Here is a 23,480-nt window from a genome sequence, read left to right on the forward strand (position 1 = left end):
TACTAGAAAAAAAAAAAACTTTAAGAAGCCAGATGGTCCAGTTCTTAGTTGTACCTAGATACCAACTGGCTCTGAGGTTCAAACTGCCCACTTCCACTGTAAACAGGTATGTGACCTTGGTCTAGTTGCTTAATCTTCCTTTGCTTCAGTTTGTTCTTCTATAAAATGGGGCTAATAACAGCTACCTCATAGGGGACAAAAAAGTTAAAATATAAAGCTTATAGTAATAGCACAACAAATGGTAATTAGCATTGTCATCCTTGTCTTGATGGTTGACAGTAATGGAAGCCTCTCTCTTGGGTTATTACTAAAATTAAACTAACAGCCAATATTTATTGGAGACCAGCTTTATGCACTTTAAATATAATCCTCACAATAACTCCACAGGATGGATAATATCCCCATTTTGTTTTATCCCAATTTGGAAATGTGGCTCAAAGAGGATAAACAAACTGCTCAATAAATAAGAACTTATAAAGTCAGCACTCATTCCAAACTTTCCACCATGTTGTCCTGTCTTCCTGCTGAAATCCACCAGAATTCATTTGTGACCAGTGCAGTTCTTCTGGAACTTTCAGGTTCCCACTTTGACTACAGTTGTTTCCTCAGTGCTTGGTCATGGCTAAATTCATAGTGCCATTGGGTACCAGGTTCCCAGTGATGAAAGACATATGGCCCTCAAGGGGCTCAGTGTCTGTTGCCAGCAGCAGACAAGGAAAGAATTTTTAATAGGACAGTTATTCCACAGTTCCCTTCTCCTCTTCCTCCTGTACGTTCTCCCAAATAGAGACGACATTTCCCAGTGTGCCTTCATCTAGGCGGGGCCAAAGAGTGAGAGCGGAAGCAGTGCAACAACTTCCGGGTCTTCAACTTAAGGCCCTGGACGTGGGCACGTGTATTTCCACGCTTCTTTTGGGCTGGAGTGTGGATTAACCAGCAAACAGGAGTGATAGTCTAAGGCAGAGATTTCTGAGTTCTGCAGAACCACAGAATTTACTTGAGATGTTTCTAGGTTAGGGATTCTGTCTTGTGATGAGAAAAAGAAATCAGCATTATTTTTGAACCTCGTGTGCTGTGCGATGTCAGCCGTTTCAGGGGTGGACCCCAATGGAGCAGCCTCGGAACTCATTTGTGAGGGGCGGTTCAGCCCCGGCTGCAGTGCTCAGTGGGTGGGGCCTTGCTCAGTTTTCAGCATGAGATCAAGAAGTCTGCCCATCACGTGTGAACATGCTATTGCCTAGAGAGGAGGAGGAGGTACAGATGGATGACCTCACCCTTGTCATCTGGGTTACCTCCCCCTTATGCACGGGTGACTGACTTAGGGGCGCAAACACACTTTCTGATGTGGTAGAGAAGGAGAGGAGGGACTTCCCTGGTGAGCCAGTGGTTAGGACTGCGCTTCCACTGCACCTGGAGCTGCTTCAATCCCTGGCCAGGGAACCTAGATCCCGCAAGCCAGGCATTGCAGTCTAAAAAAAAAAAAAAAAAAAAAATCAGAGGCAATTTTTTTCTGAAGAAATATTTTTTTCATGACTTCGTGGCGTTCCTACCCACTGCAGTATTCTTGGGCTTCCCTGGTAGTTCAGACGTAAAAAATCCGCCTGCAATGTGGGAGAGCTGGTTTGATCCCTGGGTTGGGAAGATCCCCTGGAGGAGTGCATGGCAACCCACTCCAGTATTCTTGCCTGGAAAACCCCCATGGACAAAGGAAACTGGTGGGCTACAGTCCATGGGGTTGCAAAGATTTGGACCCAACTGAGAGATTTAGCACACATAACGGCCTCCCTGCCACGTTCCTGTTGATATGAACAATGTAAAACATGAATTATGTAGGTTAGAAGTGAATTTCAGAATGATTTAATATTTTTTGCGAGTTTCCTGTTTAGTTATTATGATGCCCTTTCATTGTATATCTTATTAGCATTTGTGTTTTATAAAGGCAGTCTAGTGATTCAACGTGGTGATGTTTTATTATGAAGTGTGAAGTGAAAGAGGAGGAGCTTAGGACTGTGGACAAATCTGGCAGGCTTACTGATGAAAAATTACAATTTACAAATGTAGCCCTGGCTTTAGCAAAATTGAAAAGAACTTAACTATAAATTACAGCCATTTGATAATAAATAGCTAATTTTAATCTATGGTATCACAAAGCAAACAGATCAAGGCTTTTATAAGCCACATTTGTTATATTAAAAAGCCTCAAAGAACAAGTTATTTGTAACAGACCTATTGTTCAGAAAAAAAGAACCTAATAATGCTAGTGTGTAAAATTATATGAGTGAAATGTTAGCACAAGATGCTCAACAAAAGAATGGAAAGATTCTACTCTCAGAGGGAGCAACATCGAGACATACTGATGTCACATGATGCTGAAGACATTTTTTTTTTCTTGGTAATTAACTGAAAAAACAACAGATTCTTTATCCAGGCTGATGAGTCAACAGATTTCACTGACAAATGCCATTATCCCACTTGTAAGATTAGTAAATGATGCTGATAATCAAGAAAAAAATTTTTTTCTGCTGCAGCTTTTACAAACAACCAGCCAAGATATGGTTAATGTTTTACTCATATCTGGACTCAAAAGGTCTGTCTTAGAAGAACTGTTTTGGCATTTAAAAAACTTTTTTTTTGGAGTCTAGCTGATTTACAATGTTGTGTTAGTTTCTGCTGCAAACTGGATCTGTTATATATATAAGCATATATCCACTCTTTTTCAAATCCTTCTCATGTGGGTCATTACAGAATTTTGAATAGAGCTCCGTGTGCTATACAATAGGTCCTTATTAGTCCTCTATATTTTATGTAGGAGTGTGTACATGTCAGTCCCAGTCTGCCAATTTATCCTCTCCCCAACCTCCTGGTCTAGGCATTTGAACTGATGGCATTTCCATCAAAATGGTCCAGGAGTTCCTTGGTGGCCCAGTGGTTAAGGGTGCGCCTTGTAATACAGCAGACACTGGTTCAATCCCAGGTCGGAAGCTCCCACATGCCATGGAGCACCTAAGCCCGAGCGCCGCAACTGCTGAGCCTCCGTGCCCTACAGCCCGTCCTCTGAAACAGAGAAGCCACTGCAGTGAGAACTCTTTGCACTGCAACGAAGAGTAGCCTCCTCTTGCCACTACTAGAGAAAGCCTGTGTGCAGCAATGAAGACCCAGGGCAACCAAAAATAAATAGATGTTTTAAAAGTTGGCTCCGTGAGAGTTTTCACTGCTCATGTGAAAAACCAAAACCAGTCAAAACCCAGCAAAAAAAAAAAAAAAAAAAACTTGATGTTGCCACGCACATTACTTTCCATCCAGGAAGGTGCTGGTGTCAAAAACTGTTGGAGATGAAAAAAAGAACGATGGTGCAAAATGTTAGCCTGGTGAAACCAAAACTAGTTTACTTGAGAGTGTTTAAATTATGCTGTGATCATGACGCAGCAATTCACACCTGGTTATGCACCAAAAACATGGAAGGCAGAGGCTCAAACCAATATCTGCACACCTGTTTGTGGAGGCATTATTCACAACAGCCAAGAGGTGGAAGCAACCTAAATGACCCTGGACAGATAAAGAGATAAAATGTGGCTCATAGATATGATGGAATATTATTCAGTCTTAAAGGAAATTCTGACAACATACTACAACATAGTTCAGTTCAGTTCAGTCGCTCAGTCATGTCCGACTCTTTGCGACCCCATGAACCGTAGCACGCCAGGCCTCTCTGTCCATCGCCAACTCCCAGAGTCCACCCAAACCCATGTCCATTGAGTCAGTGATGCCATCCAACCATCTCATCCTCTGTCATCCCCTTCTCCTCCTGCCCTCAATCTTTCCCAACATCAGGGTCTTTTCAAATGAGTCAGCTCTTCACATCAAGTGGCCAAAGTATTGGAGTTTCAGCTTCAACATCAGTCCTTCCAATGAACACCCAGGACTGATCTTTAGGATGGACTGGTTGGATCTCCTTGCAGTCCTAGGGACTCTCAAGAGTCTTCTCCAACACCACAGTTCAAAAGCATCAATTCTTTGGCACTCAGCTTTCTTCATGGTCCAACTCTCACATCCATACGTGGTTACTGGAAAAACCATAGCCTTGACTAGACGGACCTTTGTTGGCATTTTAAAGCCATATTAAAAGGCTTTTTAATATGCTGTCTAGGTTGGTCATAATTTTTCTTCCAAGGAGCAAGCGTCTTTTAATTTCATGGCTTCAGTCACCATCTGCAGTGATTTTGGAGCCCCCCAAAATAAAGCCTGTTACTGTTTGCATTGTTTCCCCATCCATTTGCCATGAAGTGATGGGTCCAGATGGCATGATCTTAGTTTTTTGAATGTTGAGTTTTAAGCCAACTTTTTCACTCTCCTCTTTCACTTTCATCAAGAGGCTCTTTAGTTCTTCTTCACTTTTTGCCATAAGGGTGGTGTCATCTGCATATCTGAGGTTATTGATATTTCTCCTGGCAATCTTGATTCCAGCTTGTGCTTCCTCCAGCCCAGCGTTTCTCATGAGGTACTCTGCATAGAAGTTAAATAAGCAGGGTGACAATATATAGCCTTGACGTACTCCTTTCCCTGTTTGGAACCAGTCTGTTGTTCCATGTCCAGTTCTAACTGTTGCTTCCTGACCTGCATACGGATTTCTCAAGAGGCAGGTCAGGTGGTCTGGCATTCCTATATCTTTCAGAATTTTCCACAGTTTATTGTGATCCACAAAGTCAAAGGCTTTGGCATAGTCAATAAAGCAGAAATATATGTTTTTCTGGAACTCTCTTGCTTTTTCAATGATCCAGCGGATGTTGGCAATTTGATCTCTGGTTCCTCTGCCTTTTCTAAAACCAGCTTGAACCTCTGGAAGTTCACGGTTCACATATTGCTGAAGCCTGGCTTGGAGAATTTTGAACCTCAAAAACACTGCACTAAGTGAAATAAGTCAGACACAAAAGAACAAATATCATATGCCCACTTTTATGAGTTACCCAGAATAGGCACATTCGTAGACACAGAAGGTTAAATAGTGGTTACCAGAGGCTGTGGGCAGAGGATGATGAAAAGTGAATGTTTAACAATGCAGAATTTCTGTTGGGATGATGAGAACTTCTGGAGATGGACCGTGGTGATCTGTTATTCAATGTTGTGAATATACTCACTGCACTTGAATGGTACACTTGAAAAATGGTTAGAATGGGACTTCTCTGGTGGTCCAGTGGTTGAGAGTCTGCCTGCCCATGCAGGGTACACAGACTGGATCCCTGCTCCAGGAACTAAGATCCCACATGCCTTGGGGCAGCTAAGCCTGAGCATCACAGCTACTGAGCCCATATGCCGAAACTACCAGCTCCTGTGCCCTAGAGCTCATGCTCTGCAACAAGAGAAGCCACCGCAGTGAGAAGCCTGAGCACCGCAACAAAGAGTAGGCTCCACTTGACTTGCCACAACTGGAGAAAGCCCTCGCCCAGCAATGAGGACATAGTACAGCCATAGAGTAAATAAATAAATAAACTTTTTAAAAAAAGGTTAAAATGGCAAACTTTGTTAATAAATATTTTGCCACAATAAATTTTTTAATTAAAATAAACTGTGTGGAAACCTGGACAAAGAACACAGACACCTCTTATAAAGACGTATAGAAACCTGGTGGCTTCGCACTTTGTGAAGGGTCCATTGAGAACCACCAATTTGGTTGGGGTAAGAGGCTGACCGCATCTATAGGATGGATTTTCGTATCCAACTCGTGAGGGCTTCTGCACTCTTTGCCTTGTGCAGCATTTTACACGGGACATGAATAACTTCCTATTCTGTGAGCGTTTTAAGACGCCATCCATGTGTAAAGCAACTATACTCCAATAAAAATTAATTTAACAGAACACCAACAAAAAGGAAACCCCATGATAATAGTTTATTGTCTTATGGAAGAAGAAAGAAAGAATCCATCCACAGACCTCTTCCATAGACCATCATGTCATCAATTTCCCAGATGTGTTCTTTTCAAGTCTCTGGGAATGGCCAGCCCAGCAGATATTGCTCAAGAGTCTATACAAAGTGGCATCTTAGCCTCTCCTTTCTTCCACAGAAATGGAAAACATGTGTATTGCCCAAAGCTCTGCCCACAGGGACCATTTTTCTTTATCACCGTTTTTCAGGGCAAGCTCTGAATTGGGCTGTCCTGAGCAAGACGTCCACTTCTGGCTGTCACTGGCTTACTTGTACAAAGCCTTCCAGAAGTCAGGGCCTGTCCTTTCTCCTCCTCCCCTTGGAGCCTTTGGGTATAAACTGAGGTGAAGCCGTAGAAACTGATGCCATGTGAATTTGAACCATCTGCTCATGTAATTTATGTGTGCCTTCTGGATCAGTTTGGGCCCAGTATCATATATATCACTTCAATTTCTTTTATTTATTTGACCACCTCAGGCCTCAGTTGCAGTACACGGGATCTTCATTGCATCACGGGCGATCTTTCGTTCTGACACATGGACTCTCAAGTTGTGGTGTGTGGGCTCAGTAGTTGTGGCATGTAGGCTTGGTTGCTCTGAGGCTTGTGGGATCTTCGTTCCCCAACCGGGGATCGAATCCACATCCCCTGCACTACAAGGCAGATTCTTAACCACTGGACCACGAGGGAAGACCCTCTATCACTTCAGTTTCTAATGAGATGCCACCGTGAAAATCCAGTTTCATGATTCTGTAGGTCAGATAACACCCAGTTTATGATGAACACTTGGGTCTGATAATCACATGGTGTTCCATAAATCAGGAATTCAGTCTTCATTAAGGCCCAGTAGCAAGCCAGAAACTGCTTTTGAAGAGATAGAATAGTTGTCAGCAGAGATAGCATGACCAAAATTCCAGAGGTCTTAGCTGTGATCCTCCTGTTGGGGGTTGCCAGAGATGCCACATAGAGTCTTTGGCTGACACCTAAGTCAGACACGTGGATCTACTAGGCATAGTGCCCAAGTGGTAGGCAGCTTGCACCAAGTCTGCACTTGAAGAGCTTTTTTGAGATCCAGATTGAACATTGTCCTATTTACAGGTTACCCAGAAATTGAGTCAAAACAGCTTGTGATCTGTGTTGACTCCAAAACCCAAAAGGCACACCATACATCGCTCCTCTTTGTGGCATGTGATATAAGTGACAGCAACTCATCTCTCACATTAGAAGAGATATGCAACATTCTGCAGACCTCTGGACTGCTGGAAACTTTCCTGATGTGGCAGGCCCTTGAATTTTCATCTCCAACTTTCTGGCACACACATGTCTAGGGCACCTAAGGGGATTGTTGTTTTCTGCGCATAGTGTCCAGTTAGCATAATGGCATCAATTGAGTGTGTTCTCTGTGCTGGCAAGACTATCAAAGTCCATTTGGACCTAGCAGTTTGCAGAAGAATGGCAATAATCTAAGGACAAGACAGTAAAGGTATACTGTTATCCTTGCTAGGTAAAAGCAAGCTGTCATTTCCTATACTCATGGGAAAGTAAGAGAAAGCACTTACTAGTTCAATAGCCACCCAGCAGTTGCTGCTGGGGTTTTTATTGATTTTCTCCAATAAAGATCTCAAATCTAGAATTGCAGCAGTGTGGGATTTCCCTTAACCAATTGACCAATTGGTGAAGACTCTGAACTCCTAATGCAGGGAGCCTGGGTTCAGTCACTGGTCAGGGAACTAAAAGATCCCACATACTGGAACTAAAAGATCGCATGCCACAATAGAGACTGAAGATTCTGTGTGCTGTGGCTAAGACCCAACACAACCAAATAAATGCATAAATAAACTAAAAAAAATACTTTGTTGTTGTTGTTCAGTCACTAAGTGGTGTCCAAATCTTTGTGACGCCAAGGACTGCAGCATGCCAGGCTTCCCTATCCTTCACTATCTCCCTGAGTTTGCTCACGCTCATGTCCATTGTTCAATGATGCCATCCAACCATCATATCCCCTTCTCCTCCTGCCCTCAATCTTTCCCAGCATCAGGGTCTTTTCCAATGGGTCAGCTCTTCACATCAGGTGGCCAAAGTATTGGAGCTTCAGTATCAGTCCTTCCAATGAATATTCAGGGTTGATTTCTTTTAGGGTTCACTAGTTGGATCTCCTTGCTGTCCAAGGGACTCTCATGAGTCTTCAGCACCACCTGAAGTGGTTTGAAAGCATCAGTTCTTTGGTACGCAGCCTTCTTTATGGTTTAAAATAGAATTGCAGCTGTTATTGCCACTGCCACATCACTAAGTTTGCTTTTTCCACCTGCAAACAGGTAGGAATACGACTGGAATCACCACTACTCTTGCATCTCTCAAACCCTTAATGGTGGCACTAATCTCTGCAGTTTCTTCAAAGTTGTGGTATGACTTCTGGTTTACAACTTGGTGGAGGAGGGGACAATTCCAGGGCTTTCCTCTTGGTCCTTTTTTGCCATATTCATCCACATTGAAGTGGCAGGAACCAATGGGAGTCTGCCAGCTACTGAGCACTAATCTCACAATCAATTCTGGGACAGCGGGGCGGGGGGAGAGGGGGGGAGACAACCACAGCATGAATCTGAGGGCCTCAGGAATGTGCCCTTTCATCTCTAAAGCCCTTTGGTGCTAATTGGTCTCCACGGGTAATAATTTTCAAATTAACATCTGAAACTGCAGTGAATTTGTACTATGTCATTTTAACTAAGCTGGATCTATTTCCCAGAATTCTCTTCCCTGCATAGTTCTGTTAATGTGGCCCACAAGTGACATTTTGTGTAAGATTTGGAGAGTAGAAGTGAAACAGGAGTTGTATTCTTTTTCCATGAGGCAGGTTGGTGCAGGGGCCCCAGAAGTGGTGGCACCTCTCTCACAGTGACCCTCATTTGCTGGCTCAGCATGTTGGCATCAGGCAATAGCTGGGTCCACAGCTCCTCCTGCTTCAGCTACTCTTGTTCCAGGTGCACGTTCAGCTCCCGGATGGAGTGCCAGCTTCTCCTGTGAACCGTCTGCTTCATTAAAGTTAGAGGCTTAGGTGCAGTGAGAGACTGATTGGGTTCTGGTCCATCCTGTGGGTGCTAGCTAGTCCTCACAGGTGCCGTTTGTTCTTGCTTCCCTCACCTCACATCACATGCTTTCCAACAGTTTGCCTGCTGTCTTTGAGCTCCAGCACCAGAAACAAAAACAGCAGTCTTCTATGATCAGCCCTCACAATTACGCAGGGTCTTATCCCTAGGATACATCTTGACTACACATAATCGTTCCCAGTAATTTTGTTTCTTTGATTAAATCCTGGCTGATACAGTAACCTTATTTTTCCTTAATGTTTTTATTTATTTGTTTGTTTGTTTTTGGCTGTGCTGGGTCTTCACTGCTGCAGGGGCTTTTCTCTAGTTGTGGTGAGCAGGGGCTACTCTTTAGTTGCAGTGCAGTGCAGAGCTTCTCATTATGGTGGCCTCTCTTGTACAGAGCACAGGCTCTAGGGCACGTGAGCCTCGGGAGTTGGGGCACAAGGGCTCAGTCGTTGTGGTTCATCGGCTTCATTGCCCCTCAGGATGTGGGATCTTTCTGGATCGGGGATTGAACCCATGTCCCCTACATTGGCAGGTGGATTCTTTCTTTTGGGGCGCACCATGTGGCTTGTGGGATCTTAGTTTCCCAACCATGGATTGAACCCAAGTTATCAAACTTTTGATCTCTATGACTCTTGTAGGTAAAAAATAGGTTCAGTTCAGTTCAGTTCAGCTTAGTCATGTCTGACTCTGCAACCCCATGGACTGTAGCACACCAGGCGTCTCTGTCCATCACCAACTTCTGGAGCTTACTCAAACTCATGTACATTGAGTTGGTGATGCCATCTGATCATCTCATGCTCTGTCGTCCCCTTCTCCTTCTGCTGTCAATCTTTCCCAGCATCAGGGTCTTTTCCAGTGAGTCAGTTCTTCACATCAGGTGGCCAAAGTATTGGAGTTCCAGCTTCAGCATCAGTACTTCCAGTGAATATTCAGGATTGATTTCCTTTAGGATGGCCTGGTTGGATCTCCTTGCAGTCCAAGGGACTCTCAAGAGTCTTCTCCAGCACCACAGTTCAAAAGCATCAATTCTTTGGCCCTGAGCTTTCTTTATAGTCCAACTCTCACATCCATATATGACCACTGGAAAAACCATAGCTTTGACTAGACGGACCTTTGTTGGCAAAGCAATGTCTCTGCTTTTTAATATGCTGTCTAGGTTGGTCATAATTTTTCTTCCAAGGAGCAAGCGTCTTTTAATTTCATGGCTGTAGTCACCATCTGCAGTGATTTTGGAGCCCCCCAAAATAAAGTCTGTTACTGTTTGCATTGTTTCCCCATCCATTTGCCATGAAGTGATGGGTCCAGATGGCATGATCTTAGTTTTTTGAATGTTGAGTTTTAAGCCAACTTTTTCACTCTCCTCTTTCACTTTCATCAAGAGGCTCTTTAGTTCTTCTTCACTTTTTGCCATAAGGGTGGTGTCATCTGCATATCTGAGGTTATTGATATTTCTCCTGGCAATCTTGATTCCAGCTTGTGCTTCCTCCAGCCCAGCGTTTCTCATGATGTACTCTGCATAGAAGTTAAATAAGCCGGGTGACAATATATAGCCTTGACGTACTCCTTTCCCTGTTTGGAACCAGTCTGTTGTTCCATGTCCAGTCATAACTGTTGCTTCTTGACCTGCATACGGATTTCTCAAGAGGCAGGTCAGGTGGTCTGGTATTCCCATCTCTTGAAGAAAATTAAAAAATGCTTGCTCCTTGGAAGGAATGCTATGACAAACCTAGACAACATATTAAAAAGCAGAGAAATTACTTTGCCGACAAATGTCCATATAGTCAAAACTATGGTTTTTCCAGTACAGTTATGTACAGTAATGTACAGATGTGAGATTTGGACCATAAAGAAGATTGAGTGGTGAAGAATTGATGCTTTCCCAATTGTGGTGTTGGAGAAGACTCTTGAGAGTCTCTTGGACTGCAAGATCAAACCAGTCAGTCCTAAAGGAAATCAACTCTGAATATTCATTGGAAGGACACCCACTGGAGCTCCAGGAGTTTGGCCACTTGATGCAAAGAGTTGACTCACTGGAAAAAAACCCTGAAGCTTTGGAAGATTGAATGCAAAAGGGGAAAGGGGTGGCAGAGAATGAGATGGTTAGATAGAATCACTGCCTTAATGCATTTGAATTTGAGCAAACTCCTGAGATAGTGGAGCGACAGAGGAGCCTGGTGTGCTGCAGTCCATGGGGTTGAGACAGGACTTAGCGACTGAACGACATCAATCTCTTGAGACTTCTCTGGTCTTTAATCTGCCCTCAGGCGGTCTTCTCTGGAATGAAGAACGCTGATACCTGCCATTTATTGGGGGTTTTAATTCTATAAAGAGCTCAAAAGATACCGTTATGTGTACCCCTTGAGGTGGAACCAGGACCCTGCCCCAAGGCTGCTGGTCCTCTCTTGTCTCTGCATCTGCTACCTTGTTTGATGAGCAACTGTTCAAATCTGCCCTTTGGAACTCAGGGAAGGTCATGGAGGGTGGAGTCTGCTGCTTACCAACAAGAAACGGGGGACATGGAAAGGCTTTTATGTCCAGGAGCCCGAAGATCCTGCTCAGTTTCACTGGGTCCCCATTCTCATGGTAACAGCCACATCTATTCTTAGGCATCTGCCTCATCCTCAAAGAGCGGGGAACTGGCTTTTAATGACTGACATACAACATGCACATTTTAAAATATTTTATTTAAAAATGGAAAACCAAACAAACAAAAAGCCCACCCCAAGAACTTTTGGTTCTGGGGGTCTGGGAGCAGCTTAGGTCTGTTAGGAGGGTGGAACCTGGAAGACAGTGTGGGGGCCTCTGACCCCTGGCAGAAGGAGCAAGAACTCAGGAGGCTGACGGGCAGAGTAGCCTTTCCCAGAGCTCAGCCCCTCTCTGTGGCATGGACTCATCCACTTGGAAAGACAGGTGGAGGGGTCCTCAATCCCCTTAAGAAGGCAGGGTGGGCAGTTCTGAACGGGCCTCAAATCTCTTGGCAAAGCCACCATCCAATTAGGACAAAGGAGAGAGTGGTCCGGGGTTCTATTGGGCCTACACCTTCCTGGGAGGTGGGCTCAAACAGGGAGATGCGCCCCCACTTACTGCTGCAGCCCCTCTCGGGAGAAAGGGCCCTGATGCGGTGGGACCCGGAGGCAGCCCTAGGAAAGACCCTGGTGGGCAGGTCAGGGGCCAGACTCCCACCCGGAGCTCAGTGGCCTGGGCGCAGCGCCCGGATGGGCCGAGGAGGGGGGTTGTCTAGGACTGGTTCGGGCCGGAGGCGCATGCCGCCTCGGCGCTTCTGCTTGCGCAGCAGGTAGCTTGAGTACTGCACCTCGGGCATGGCCAGCTTGAGGCAGGCCTCGGTGGCTGGACCGGCGCGGCCGCTGGGCAGGTCGTAGCCCATGATGTCCACCTTGCGGCTGGGCTGCCACGGCTGCAGCTGCTTGGTGCGGATCTGGGCCGCGGGTCGCAGCACCGGCTCGTCGCCAAAACAACGCCGCAGCAGGCGCTCCCGGGCCTCGCGCAGCTCGCGCGCCTCGCGCTCCACGCAGGCGCGGCCGGCACTCGCCACGCGGCGCCAGAAGGTGGCGTTGAAGTGGTCGTAGAGGCCGGCGTCGAGCGCGTTCCAGGCGCGCGCAGCCCGCGCGAGCGCCGCGGGGATGGCGGCGAGGCGCGAGCTGGCGGCGCGCGCGTTGAGCCTGGCGTAGAGCACGTCGTCCAGGTCCCAGGCCAGCAGGCGCCGCAGCAGCACGAGCGACTCGTCGAAGTACTCGGCGATCATGACGAGCGAGAAGACCTCCTCCACCTGGCGGATGAGGCCCGCCAGGTAGGCGGCGTCGTCCCGGGGGCTGCGCTCGTTGTCGCCGCCCAGGTCGTACGCCAAGGTGTTGTGCGCGAACATGGCGAAGTGCTCGCCCGCGCGGTAGTAGGCCTCGGGCGCGCGCAGGAAGGCCTCGAGCGACGCGTTGGGCACGCGCCGGAAGGCGGGGCAGTACTGGTTGTAGTAGCTGAAGAGCGACTCGAACATGGCGGCCGGCTCGCGCAGGATGGTGACGTAGACGGTGCCGGGCGGCATGAGGCGCTGCAGCTCCGCGCGGTCGAAGCGCAGGTGGCTGGCCAGCACGTGCGGCGGCCGCGTGGCCGGGTGCACGAAGTGCGCCGAGAAGTTACGCGGGTAGCAGAACTGGTGCTCGCAGCTCGGGTGAGGCAGGGCCACCGTCAGGTTGTGGCGCTCGGCGAAACGGAACAGGATGTTCTGCACCGTCGTGCCCGCAGTCTTGTGCGTCTTCAGAAAGGCCACGGTCATGTGCTTGGGGCGCGGCGGAGAGTCCTGCAGAGGCGGGCAGCTCAGAGGGAACAGCTTGGGGTACCTGCAGGGTCCGGCGTGTGCAGGGAGGAGGGTGTGAGAGGGTACTGCTCGACCTGGCCTCTCCCCAAGAATGGTGGGGATGGGCCCAGGGCGTTACCCACAAAACAGTACACAGATGTATGGTACGCAGCATCTAAGATGACCACCCTCCAGGGATTCCCTGTGAGAGGGTAACAGGCAGGAAGGCCAGGGGTCTCCAAACGGAGGAAATAGACTGCAAGTGTCAGACTTTTTTTTTTTTTTTTAAATCTCTCTAGCGTCTGCTTACAATGTGGGAGACCCGGGTTCCATCCTTGGGTCAGGAAGATCCTCTGGAGAAGAAAACGGCAACCCACTCCAGTATTCTTGCCCGGAAAATCCCATGGACAGAGGAGCCTGGTAGGCTATAGTCCATGGTGTCACAAAGAGTTGGACATGACTGAACGACTTCACTTTCACTTTAAGCAGCAAGAGGAAACAAACTAGTGTTATATGTTTTCCCCTTCTCTATACAAAGTTAAAAAGAGGTTTCTCTTAAAATACTGTGTTGCCATAATGACACCTGGTTCCACCTGAACTTAATGTTTCTCAAATCTTGAGCTAACCAATGCATTTTTTAATGGAAATATTTGTCTTAAGCTATGTTAATGTACTATGCATTTACCCTAGACTCTATCTTCAAGTCAGTTCGGCCTAAAAGCTCAGATTTAGGCTCAGCACTGACTTGACAAACCAATATGTTATACTCAGACATTGTTCTCTTAATCTATGTAAATGAAATTATTGTTTTTCCAGTAGTCATGTATGGATATGAGAGTTGGACTATAAAGAAAGCTGAGTGCTGAACAACTGATGCCTTTGAACTGTGGTATTGGAGAAGACTCTCAAGAGCCCCTTGGACTGCAAGGAAGTCCAACCAGTCCATCCTAAAGGAGATCAGTCCTGGGTGTTTATTGGAAGGACTGATGTTGAAGCTGAAACTCCAATACTTTGGCCACCTGATGTGAAGAGCTGACTCATTTGAAAAGACCCTGATGCTGGGAAAGATTGAGGGCAGAAGGAGAAGGGGACGACAGAGGATGAGATGGTTGGATAGCATCACTGACTAGATAGACATGAGTTTGGGTAAACTCCGGGAGTTGGTGATGGACAGGGAGGCTTGGTGTGTTGCGGTTCATGGGGTCGCAAAGAGTTGGACACAACTGAGCAACTGAACTGAATCTGTCTTTCTACAAGATTCAAATCAATCATTTTATGGCCCGGGATGACTCACCTGGTGCCAAGATTATCTCAAAATACATCTTGTGGGTCAGGGGCCTGGTGCCATTCTCTGAGTTTTGAGACATTCCTTTATTTAGTTAACAGGCTGCTAGTAACTATCTAACATCCAGCTAAAGACTAGCAGGCGGGTATTCTTTCTGCTCCCTTCTGATGTCTATGTCAGAAGCTTTCTTTTTCCTTTATGCTTTAATAAAGTTTATGCTTTAATAAAACTTTATTACACAAAAGCTCTGAGTGATCAAGCCTCGTCCCTGGCCCTGGATTGAATTCTTCTCTTCCGGAGGCCAAGAATCCCAGCATCTTCCGCGGTTCAGCAACAACCTTTCACCTGTTGACCTCTTGTCATTCACACTCGTGTGTATGTCCCACCTCTTGAATATGAGTGGGACTTATTGATGCCTCTAAGGAGTTAGAATAGGGCAGAAATGGTGGGATGTGACTTGTGAGATTACATTGTAAAAAGATTATGGCACTGTCTTGGTATCCTTCTCTCACTCTCTCTAGGGTAACTCATGCAGGGGGCGAGGTACCAGGTGGGAACAGTCAGTCCCCAAGGAATCAGGCCCTCAGTCTGTCATCAACCTGCTTGAAGAGCTGAAGCCTCCCACAGCAACCATATACAGGAGCTTGTAAGGGGAGCCCTTCCAATCAAGGCTTCAGATTAAACCGCTGTCTCCAACCACCAGTTTGACTGCAACTCTGTGAAAGGCCTCGAACCAGAGGCATCCAGCTAGGGCAAGCCTGAATTCCTGACCCACAGGAGTGAGATAATAAATGTTTGATGTTTTCAGTCACTTAAGTTTTGTGGTATTTGGTTACCCATAAAAAATAATACAAGGACAGTGATTCCCCTGGTGGTCCAGTGGTTAAGAATCTGCCTGCCAATGCAGGAGACACAGGTTCGATCCCTGGTCTGGGAAGATCCCACATGCTGCTAAACAACTAAGCCCGTGTGCCACAACTGCCAGGCCTGCGCTCTAGAGCCCACGAGCCACAACTACGGAAGCCCGCACACCTAGAGCCAGTGTTCTGCAACAAGGGGAGCCGCTTCAACGAGAAGCCTGTGTGTGGCATAAAGGCCCAGCACAGCCAAACAAATAAATAAACCCTTAGTGTTTTAAAAAAGCAAAATAAAATAATACAAGGACAAAGGCCCTTGGGGACCCTTGAGAAATTTCACTTTACAGGTGTACAAACTGAAGAACAGGAAGAGGAAAAGCATTTCTATAAGTCCAGAAACTCAGATAAAATCGCCAAATCCTCTTACTGTCTGTTGTCGTTCTCATTTTTACTCTTTCCACTGGCTCTTCATTTCATTGGAAAAGACCCTGATGCTGGGAAGGACTGAGGGCAGGAGAAAGCAACAGAGGATGAGATGGTTGGATAGCGTCACCAACTCAATGGACATGAATCTGAGCAAACTATGGGAGATAGTGAAGGACAGGGAAGCCTGGTGTGCTGCAGTCCATGGGGTCGCAAAGAGTTGGACACTACTAGCGACTGAACAACAACAGGCTCCTCACATTGTAGATGAGTGGCAGGGCCTCTGAAGCAACCTGTTGTTATATGATTCCATCAAGTCCTCTGGAACCTCATTCATTCATTCAGGTTTTTTTTTTGTTTGTTTAAGCATCTACTACTTTACTTTGTGCTAGGAACTGTTCTGGGCTCCAGAAATATAATAGCATAAAAAAACATAATAATCCTAGCCTTCATGAAACTTTCATTTCTGTTTCCTTGCTCCTGAAACAAGGGTGTTCAAGGTGACCTTACTAGGTGACCTGTAAGTTCACTCCAGACTTTGAGTCACTCTCCTGTTTCTTTTCTGCCATCCTAAGCATCAGGCAACAAGGGCAACTCTAAGCAGCCTTGAGGATGCCCGTGAGATTACCTTCCTGGTTTGGGTTCAGGATGTCTACACAGATGCTCCATAAGACCAGAAAGGCATCTGGCAGGAGGGACTGGGCCCATTCACACTGTTCTCACGGATGACCATGTAGAGAATGGCAAACAGGTCCTGGGTGGGGCGGGGTGGGGGGTGGCAGTGCAGGGATTTATTGGGTTCATGCAGTGAGCCAGGAGTAGGGTCAGGGCTGCTATTCATCATCACGTTGTATCCTGTATCAGGGGGAGTGGCAAGGTCACGCATAGTGTCACTGTCATTTCTAGATGAGCAAATGGGCTCAGAGAAGTGAGACTTGCCCAGAAAAACAGTAGAGTGAAGCTGTTTGCAGTTCTCTGGGGAGTGTGTGGCTGAACTGCACTGACTCCATCACAGGCCAGCAGCCCTACACCCTCCCTTTTCTGTGTAACTGCGATTTAGCCTACTCATAAGAAGTGCGCTCAAGCCAGGTAAATTCCCTGTCAGACTTTACCCTTGCCTTCATCCCATGTGAAAACTGCAAGACTGCCTTTTGCTGATGCAGATGGTTAAGGCCACAAAACCGCCAACGCCCCCCACTCCGGGGTGGAGGATACCACCGCCTTTCCGTCCATGAGGATGTACTCCTGAGTAGTCACATTCTGTTTTTAGCTTTTGCCCCTTTAAATCTCCCTGTACCCCTTCCGACGCCACTGTGAATGCCTCTGGATCCTCCATCTACTAGATCCTTCCTGCCTGTATGTAAGTTACCCATAGTAAAGTTCTTAAGTGCAATTTATATGGAGGTACGCACTTCTGTTTTTGTTCTTAAAGTTCTTTTTCACTTCGTAAGATATTCAGCCTCTCTGCCTCCCATCCACCAGAAGTGATGCTGAGGGAAAGACTCGGGCTGGAATAGAATCTCAGTTTACATACTCAGGGCTTTCCTGACAGCTCAGTTGGTAAAGAATCCGCCTGCAATGCAGGAGACTCCAGTTTGATTCCTGGGTCGGGAAGATGTGCTGGAGAAGGAATAGTATTCTATTCCCACTCCAGTATTCTTGGGCTTCCCTTGTGGCTCAGCTGGTAAAGTATCCGCCCGCAATGCGGGAGACCTGGGCTCGATCCCTGGGTTGAGAAGATGCCCTAGAGAAGGGAAAGGCTACCCACTCCAGTATTCTGGCCTGGAGAATTCCACGGACTACAGTCCATGGGGTCGCAAAGTGTTGGACACAACTTTCACGTCCACATCCACTACAACACACACTTTCAGTGAAGTCCTTCCCAAGGAGGTTGTGTGGATCTAAAGAGAATGTATGGAAAGCGCTTTGAGAACACAGGAAAGAGCAAAGCCCAGCAGAAGATGGACTCTTTTGTCAGGTTTAAGGAACGAGAAGGGAGGAGAAGGAGAGCTCCCATTCGCTAACCCGGCAACTCCTGGGCACCGCCCCCTCACCGAGACCCCGCCCCCTTACCAGCTGAGCTGCGCCCCCTGGTGGATGAGGAGGCTTAAGGTGCTGCATCCTAGCACCAGCAGCAGGATTTTCCTACGGCTCATCTTGGTGGCCTGCTGCAGGCGCTGGAGAACGGGCGGCATGATGGGGTACCCACCCCTGGACCAGCCAGGGCCTCACTATCCAGGACTCCCTTCGCCGGCACTCATGGGGGCTCCTGGGGCTCCGGTAGCAAGGCCAGTGTTCCTGTGAGGCCTGGCAGGAGAAGGAGGAAAACAGGTTTGTAGCGGGCAGAGGAGATGGGCGCCGAGCCCCAACAGGACTGCTGCAAACGAGAGCTCCGAAGGGTGGGGTGTGCAGAGAGGCCAGGGAAGATCAGATTCCTACCTCCTGTTACCATGACCCTATCTCCACGGTGCTCCAGATAACTCAGTCTTGGGTGGAATTACAGGCTCTGGGGTCTGGCCAGCCCTTCAGGCTATAGCCACTCCCTCCCTTGAGCCAGGTCTCTGCTTCTCTGCCTGCCCCTAATTCATCTTTGTCTCGTGGCCATTTATGTCTGTCTGAGCAACAGTGCCTGGCTTAGCACAGAAGTCTCAATTCAGGGTTTCCTCTCCTACAGGACTCCTTGCCTGACTGCTTCTTCAGCCAGGGGTTAGTCTTGACTCCCCAGACACTGAGCTCCTCAGAAACACTGACCAGGCCTTCACCTTCTTGAGTCTCTGATATGAGGAAGAGGCTTACTATATGTATTATACGACTGCACACCTAATTTCATCTAATCCTCACTGCAACCCTAACATAGGTGTTCCCATTTTACAGACAAGGAAACTGAGGCTCTAAGGACTGGTGTCACTTATCTGGGTCACACAGCTGGTGTTAGCAGGGTCTGGATTCAGATCTGCTTCCAGATACATCCGGCTTCAGAGTCCATGCCCTCAGACAGCATGTGTGCTGCTTCCACAGAGAACTGATTTCCCCATCCCTGCCCCGGACTCTGCAATACTGCATACCTCTGATCCATGAGGGAAAGAAAGGAAGGACCTGCGATCCTGGAACTCAATCTGAATTGCATCCCCAGACACCTGAAACCCTGGCTGCCCCGTCGGTGATGGCAGTGAGAGGTGCCTGGCCAAGGAAGAGGGTGGCCGCCTGGGAGTTGGGAGGGGAATACAGGGGGCTTCCTGCTCATTGCCCTACAGAGATTCTCCAAGGGAAGGTGGGCCTCCATCTCAGCTGAGCAGCAGGAGCGAGAGGCAGGAGGAGGGCCTGGTGTCTGGCCAGTCACCTGTCCCCGCATGAATGTGTTAGCTCAAGGGCACCCTGACCCTTGGCAGCTTCAGTGGAAAGGCAGCTTCAGTGGCAATGCCTGTCCCCCGGTGAGGGTGGGGGTCTCTGTCTCGGGGGCCTCCATCTCCAGGTTCAGGTTTGGCTTCATCCTCGCATGCACCCCTCTCCAAAGGGAAGGGGGAGCCTGGAACCTTCTGGGCACGTGCATGTGTGTGGAACTAGGACATCTCAGTCTCAGGAGGGTTGAAGTAATGTGAAAACTCTTTGACCATGACCTTCCCCTGGGCTTGGCTTCTAGTCCTTCTCCTTTAGCTCCCCCCTCCCCCTAATTAATCCTGGATTACATTGAAACCTGTTGGGGTGTAAAGATGTCCGGGTTATGCCTTTCCCTTCTCTCCAGGCCCCCTCACCTGGTTTCCTCCGCCAGCCTGCAGACAGACTTAATCCTCCCGGAGCCAAGGGATGTGAAGCACCCAGCCAGAGAGGGCAACCAAGGGCGCAGCAGAGAAAGCCTAAGATCCCCGTCTTCAAGGACTGCTGGGGGGGAGGAGGGCTGCCGCTGCCCATGTGAAGCACCAGCATGAGGGAGTCAGAGCCCACTCAGGACACACAGCTTCTCCCCTGTCACTTATCCTGCCGAGAGGACTTGGTGACCAGGCAGGAGTTTCCCACTGGGGCCACATGGAGGACCACCAATTTCCATCTTTGCTCAACTCACTGAAACCAGCCTTTTTTTTTTTTTTTGGCAATAGAAATTACACAAATGGTTCATTTACTAAAACAGTATAAAAAGGTGAAGAAACATAAATTAAAGCACATACACTCAGGAGCTAACATCCAAGATTATATATATTCTAAGTTGCTGAAACCAGTCTATTTTTCAGAGACTCCAGGTCAGCCCAGGAGGTCAAGCCTGGGGACAGCTACAGTGGGACTTTGCCTGGGAGATGCTTCAACCAGGCTATAGGGAGAAAGGTGATGGGGTGGTTGGTGGTGCCCTCCGTCCCATCTCTGCCATGGCCTAGCCCTGGGGAGCCAGCCAGTCTGAGGCCTGCCGGGTACAGGGTATCATCCGTGTAAGAACTCCCTGGATGCCAGTCCTCCAAGGTAGGCAGCAGCTTCTGCATGTTCCCCGTCCATGATTGGAGGCTCGCTGCCTGCAGATACAGCCTGGGTTGCTTCTGAGCAGCCTTGGCTGTTTCAAAAGTTCTTTCTGGGACAGTTGAACTCAGCCTACTGCTGGTTGCGCCCTCCTCGGCCTGTCCCCTTCCACCTTCCACACTCGGGGTTGCTCATGCTGCCCTGCTAGGCCGCAGGAACCCTGTAAGTTTTTTCTCCATGACAGACCTTCAGGTATTTAAAAGCAGTAACCCTGTCTCCTGTGGGTGGGCACTCGGCCAGGCTAAACATTCCAGGTCCCGAGAGAGGGTGCTGCTCGGACACCCGAGGAGGTGGGTGCCCCTTTGCTTGGCAAGTTCACTCCGCAATGCCTGCTGTGGACACGGGGTCAGGCCACCGGCACCCGGGAAGGGGGCCACCTGGGGCTCTTGGTTTCCCTCGGTAACCCCTAGGTCAGTGGGGGTGGGTGGCAGCCTGCTGGGATCGGAACTGAGAGCAAGGGCCCTGGCTCCTGCCTCTCACATGTTTCAGACTTCTCCTGGCCTCCCCTGTGTCTTCTCCGATGAGAGTTTCCCTCAGTCGTGTCCCAGACAAGTCAGGGTGCCTGGGCTCGTGAGAAAATCAGTGCTAATTTTAGTCAGAACAATCTACCGCAGGCTGCCGCACGGTTTGCAAATTGCTTTCCTTTCTCCAGGGAACCAAAGAAGAAATGGCTTAGCTGGCCAAAGCTTTGAAAACTGGTCTAGATGCCCACCCACTGCCACACAAGCCCGCTGCTCGCTCCCTGAGGGCTCTAGGGCTGAGATGGGTGCCCTTGGAGGAGGAGGGCGCCCTGGCCCCCACCACCTGGACCTGACCCTCGGGTGACCTGGAGACTGCCTCTTTACTGAGGATGGCACCGCCGGGTGAAGAGGGCAACTGCCCCCTGCACTGAGGAGGAAGGGGCCATGGGCAGAGAGGCTGTACACTAGTGGCCCAGGAGATGAAATGTCTTTCCAGCTCCCTCTTTTCCTTCCTTTCTTACCCACCAGCCTTCGCCAGGTCACCCCCGCCCCCCAGTCCCCTCTGCCTGTCATCCACCGCCACCTCCTCCCTGCCTCTGATTTCCCTTCATCCTCCTCTGTCCATCACTGCCCCCCACCCTCCCAGCCCCCATTCCCTCAATTGCATGCCAACCTCCCCCAGGGATCGGGTCACTGGGATCTGGTCCCCAATAAGGGATAGGCCAGCGTCGCGCTCTCACCCATTCCTCTCCTCCTCTGCCGGGGGCCAAGAGCCCCCCTCCCTCCTCATGCTCTTCAGGCGCCGGCCTCCAAGACACTCTCCCGCCCCAGCCGGCATCCCTCATTCAGGTCCGGTCCACCCCCGCCCCTCCAGCCCCAGGCCGGCCGCCGCAGTACTCACGCTGACCGGACTCTGCCTGGACCCGCGTGGAGGGGGGTCGCCGCTATCTCCCCAGACCTTGCGGCGAAATCCGCTGAGGGTCCGAGGGCGCTGGGGGCCCAGCGCGCAGAGTGCTGGTCGCTCGCTGGCCTCTGCGCGCTTGGATGGGATCAGGTGGCAGCGTCGGCCCAGCTCCGCTGCTCTTGGCTCAGCCCGCTGCCCGCCCCCCATCGCACACCGGAGGCGGAGGCGGGGCGGGGGCGGGGGCCGGCGAGCAGGGGAGGGGGAGGGGCAGAGTGGGAAGAGGAGGGGGCCGCCCGCGGGACTCTCTCCCAGGGGTGTCTTCGAATGCGGGCATCTTCCCTGGGCCGTCTGGCACAGTCTGGACTCCAGGGTGGTCAGCTGCTTGCCCTCCCACTACGGAAGGGGAAACTAAGGCCTGGAAGGTGTTTGGGCACTCCAGCCTTGCTGGGCATTCCCGGGCCCCCACTGGTTACCCTTGGCCAGGTCGGTCCTAGGGGAATTAGAGACACAGGTACATGCACAAGTCCCCACATGCTTTCCGCCCACCCCCTTCTCCTCTTTCCACCTCCAGCAGGGGAATACCTTCCAGCCTGAGGCCTGGTTCCATCTGTCCTCACACCCCTGGGGACCCCTTCCATTCCAGTCTGCCACTGACCCTCTCCTCCTCTGCACCAGGAGTCCGGATGCACTTATTCCCGGCCAGAGTTTTCATGGACCCGGGACCGCTGCCTGGGCAGTTTGTGCTGGGAATCAGGGAACTCAAATTCAACCTGGGGGTGAACTTAAATTCTAGGGTTAAGAGGCAACTCCCTGGACCTGGTTGCTTCCAGCTCTACTATAGGGAGCTGTTTGTGGAGCTGTTCTGAGGCTGCAGAGATGACCCATGTGAAGGCTCTGTGAGAATAGTCCTGACTTTTCTACTGCCTTCTTAGTCCTCCGCTCCAACCACCTGGGAGCTGAGTTCTCCCAGACACCCAGAGCCCCACATTGAGTTACGTGGTTCTCATGAACCCCTGCTTTCTGTTGCTGTCTCTGACTGGTGTGGCCAGGATCCTGGAGCTGAGGCAGCCACCCAAAGCTGGGGCTGGAAGGGGCTGGATTCCATTCTAGACCCACACAGATACACAGGTGTTGTGTGAGGGTCCTTACTAAGCAGAAGGGAATGGGGAATCTCAGACTCAAGAGAACTGCTTGTGATCCGTTTGGTCCCTTGGGGAAGTCAGTTTCTCTCTGCCCGTCTTCCCTTCTGCACAATTGGAAGAGGGTCATATCCTGTCCAGGTCCCAAGGCTGTTATCATCAAATGAACACCCCGCCTGGCCTGTCCCTTTCTGGTCCTGGTCACACTGCATCCTCACGCATCAGCCCTTAGTTTATCCTGCCTCAGAGACCCCCAAGTTTTTCCTTAGCACACACATATGACTTGGGGCCTCTGGCCTCAGATGACCTGCCAGTGGTTCTCCAGTTACAGTGAGCAGAAAGACATTTCCTTTGCATCAGGAATGGTTCTGCCTGAGTGGGCTGACAAGCTGGAGGGCTGGGGGGCACTGCTGTTCTTTCTTCTGTCCTTTCTGGGTTTGGCATCTCCTCTGGGAATGTTAGGAGACTGGGATGATGGTAGTGATGAAAAGGGGGAGGGTTTAGGTTTGGGCAGGAGCAAAGAGAATTTCCTAGCCAGGGTGAGGTTGCAAGCAACCTTCCTGGCCCAGTCCTTTGTCTATCCTAAACCT

General features: G+C 49.3%; 1 protein-coding gene across 3 annotated transcripts; it reads right to left on the minus strand.

Annotated features, from left to right (window-relative positions):
• Positions 1–11,674: 11,674 nt before the first annotated feature.
• GAL3ST3 (galactose-3-O-sulfotransferase 3) lies at positions 11,675–21,955 on the minus strand. 3 transcript variants are annotated; one of them, XM_043452664.1, is made up of 3 exons: positions 21,755–21,955; positions 17,957–18,190; positions 11,675–13,361 (listed from the first exon to the last, which is right to left on the minus strand). In XM_043452664.1, the coding sequence occupies exons 2-3, from the start codon at positions 18,076–18,078 to the stop codon at positions 12,200–12,202; spliced, it is 1,284 nt and encodes a 427-aa protein (XP_043308599.1). In that variant the 5' UTR covers positions 18,079–18,190; positions 21,755–21,955; the 3' UTR covers positions 11,675–12,199. The 3 variants fall into 3 exon arrangements, with proteins under 3 accessions (XP_043308599.1, XP_043308598.1, XP_043308600.1); XM_043452663.1 differs by having other exon boundaries at positions 21,749–21,955; XM_043452665.1 differs by lacking the exon at positions 21,755–21,955 and adding an exon at positions 21,588–21,713.
• Positions 21,956–23,480: the final 1,525 nt, after the last annotated feature.

The sequence above is a fragment of the Cervus canadensis genome, chromosome 29 (assembly GCF_019320065.1).
Source record: "Cervus canadensis isolate Bull #8, Minnesota chromosome 29, ASM1932006v1, whole genome shotgun sequence".
Lineage (NCBI taxonomy): Eukaryota > Metazoa > Chordata > Mammalia > Artiodactyla > Cervidae > Cervus > Cervus canadensis.

Excerpts from the sequence above, each read along its gene's own strand:
- GAL3ST3 (XM_043452664.1), bottom strand. The coding sequence starts at position 18,078 with ATGCCGCCCGTTCTCCAGCGCCTGCAGCAGGCCACCAAGATGAGCCGT. Across the intron at positions 13,362-17,956 it reads CAGGGGGCGCAGCTCAGCTG|GTACCCCAAGCTGTTCCCTC; the intron begins GTAAGGGGGCGG and ends CGGACCCTGCAG.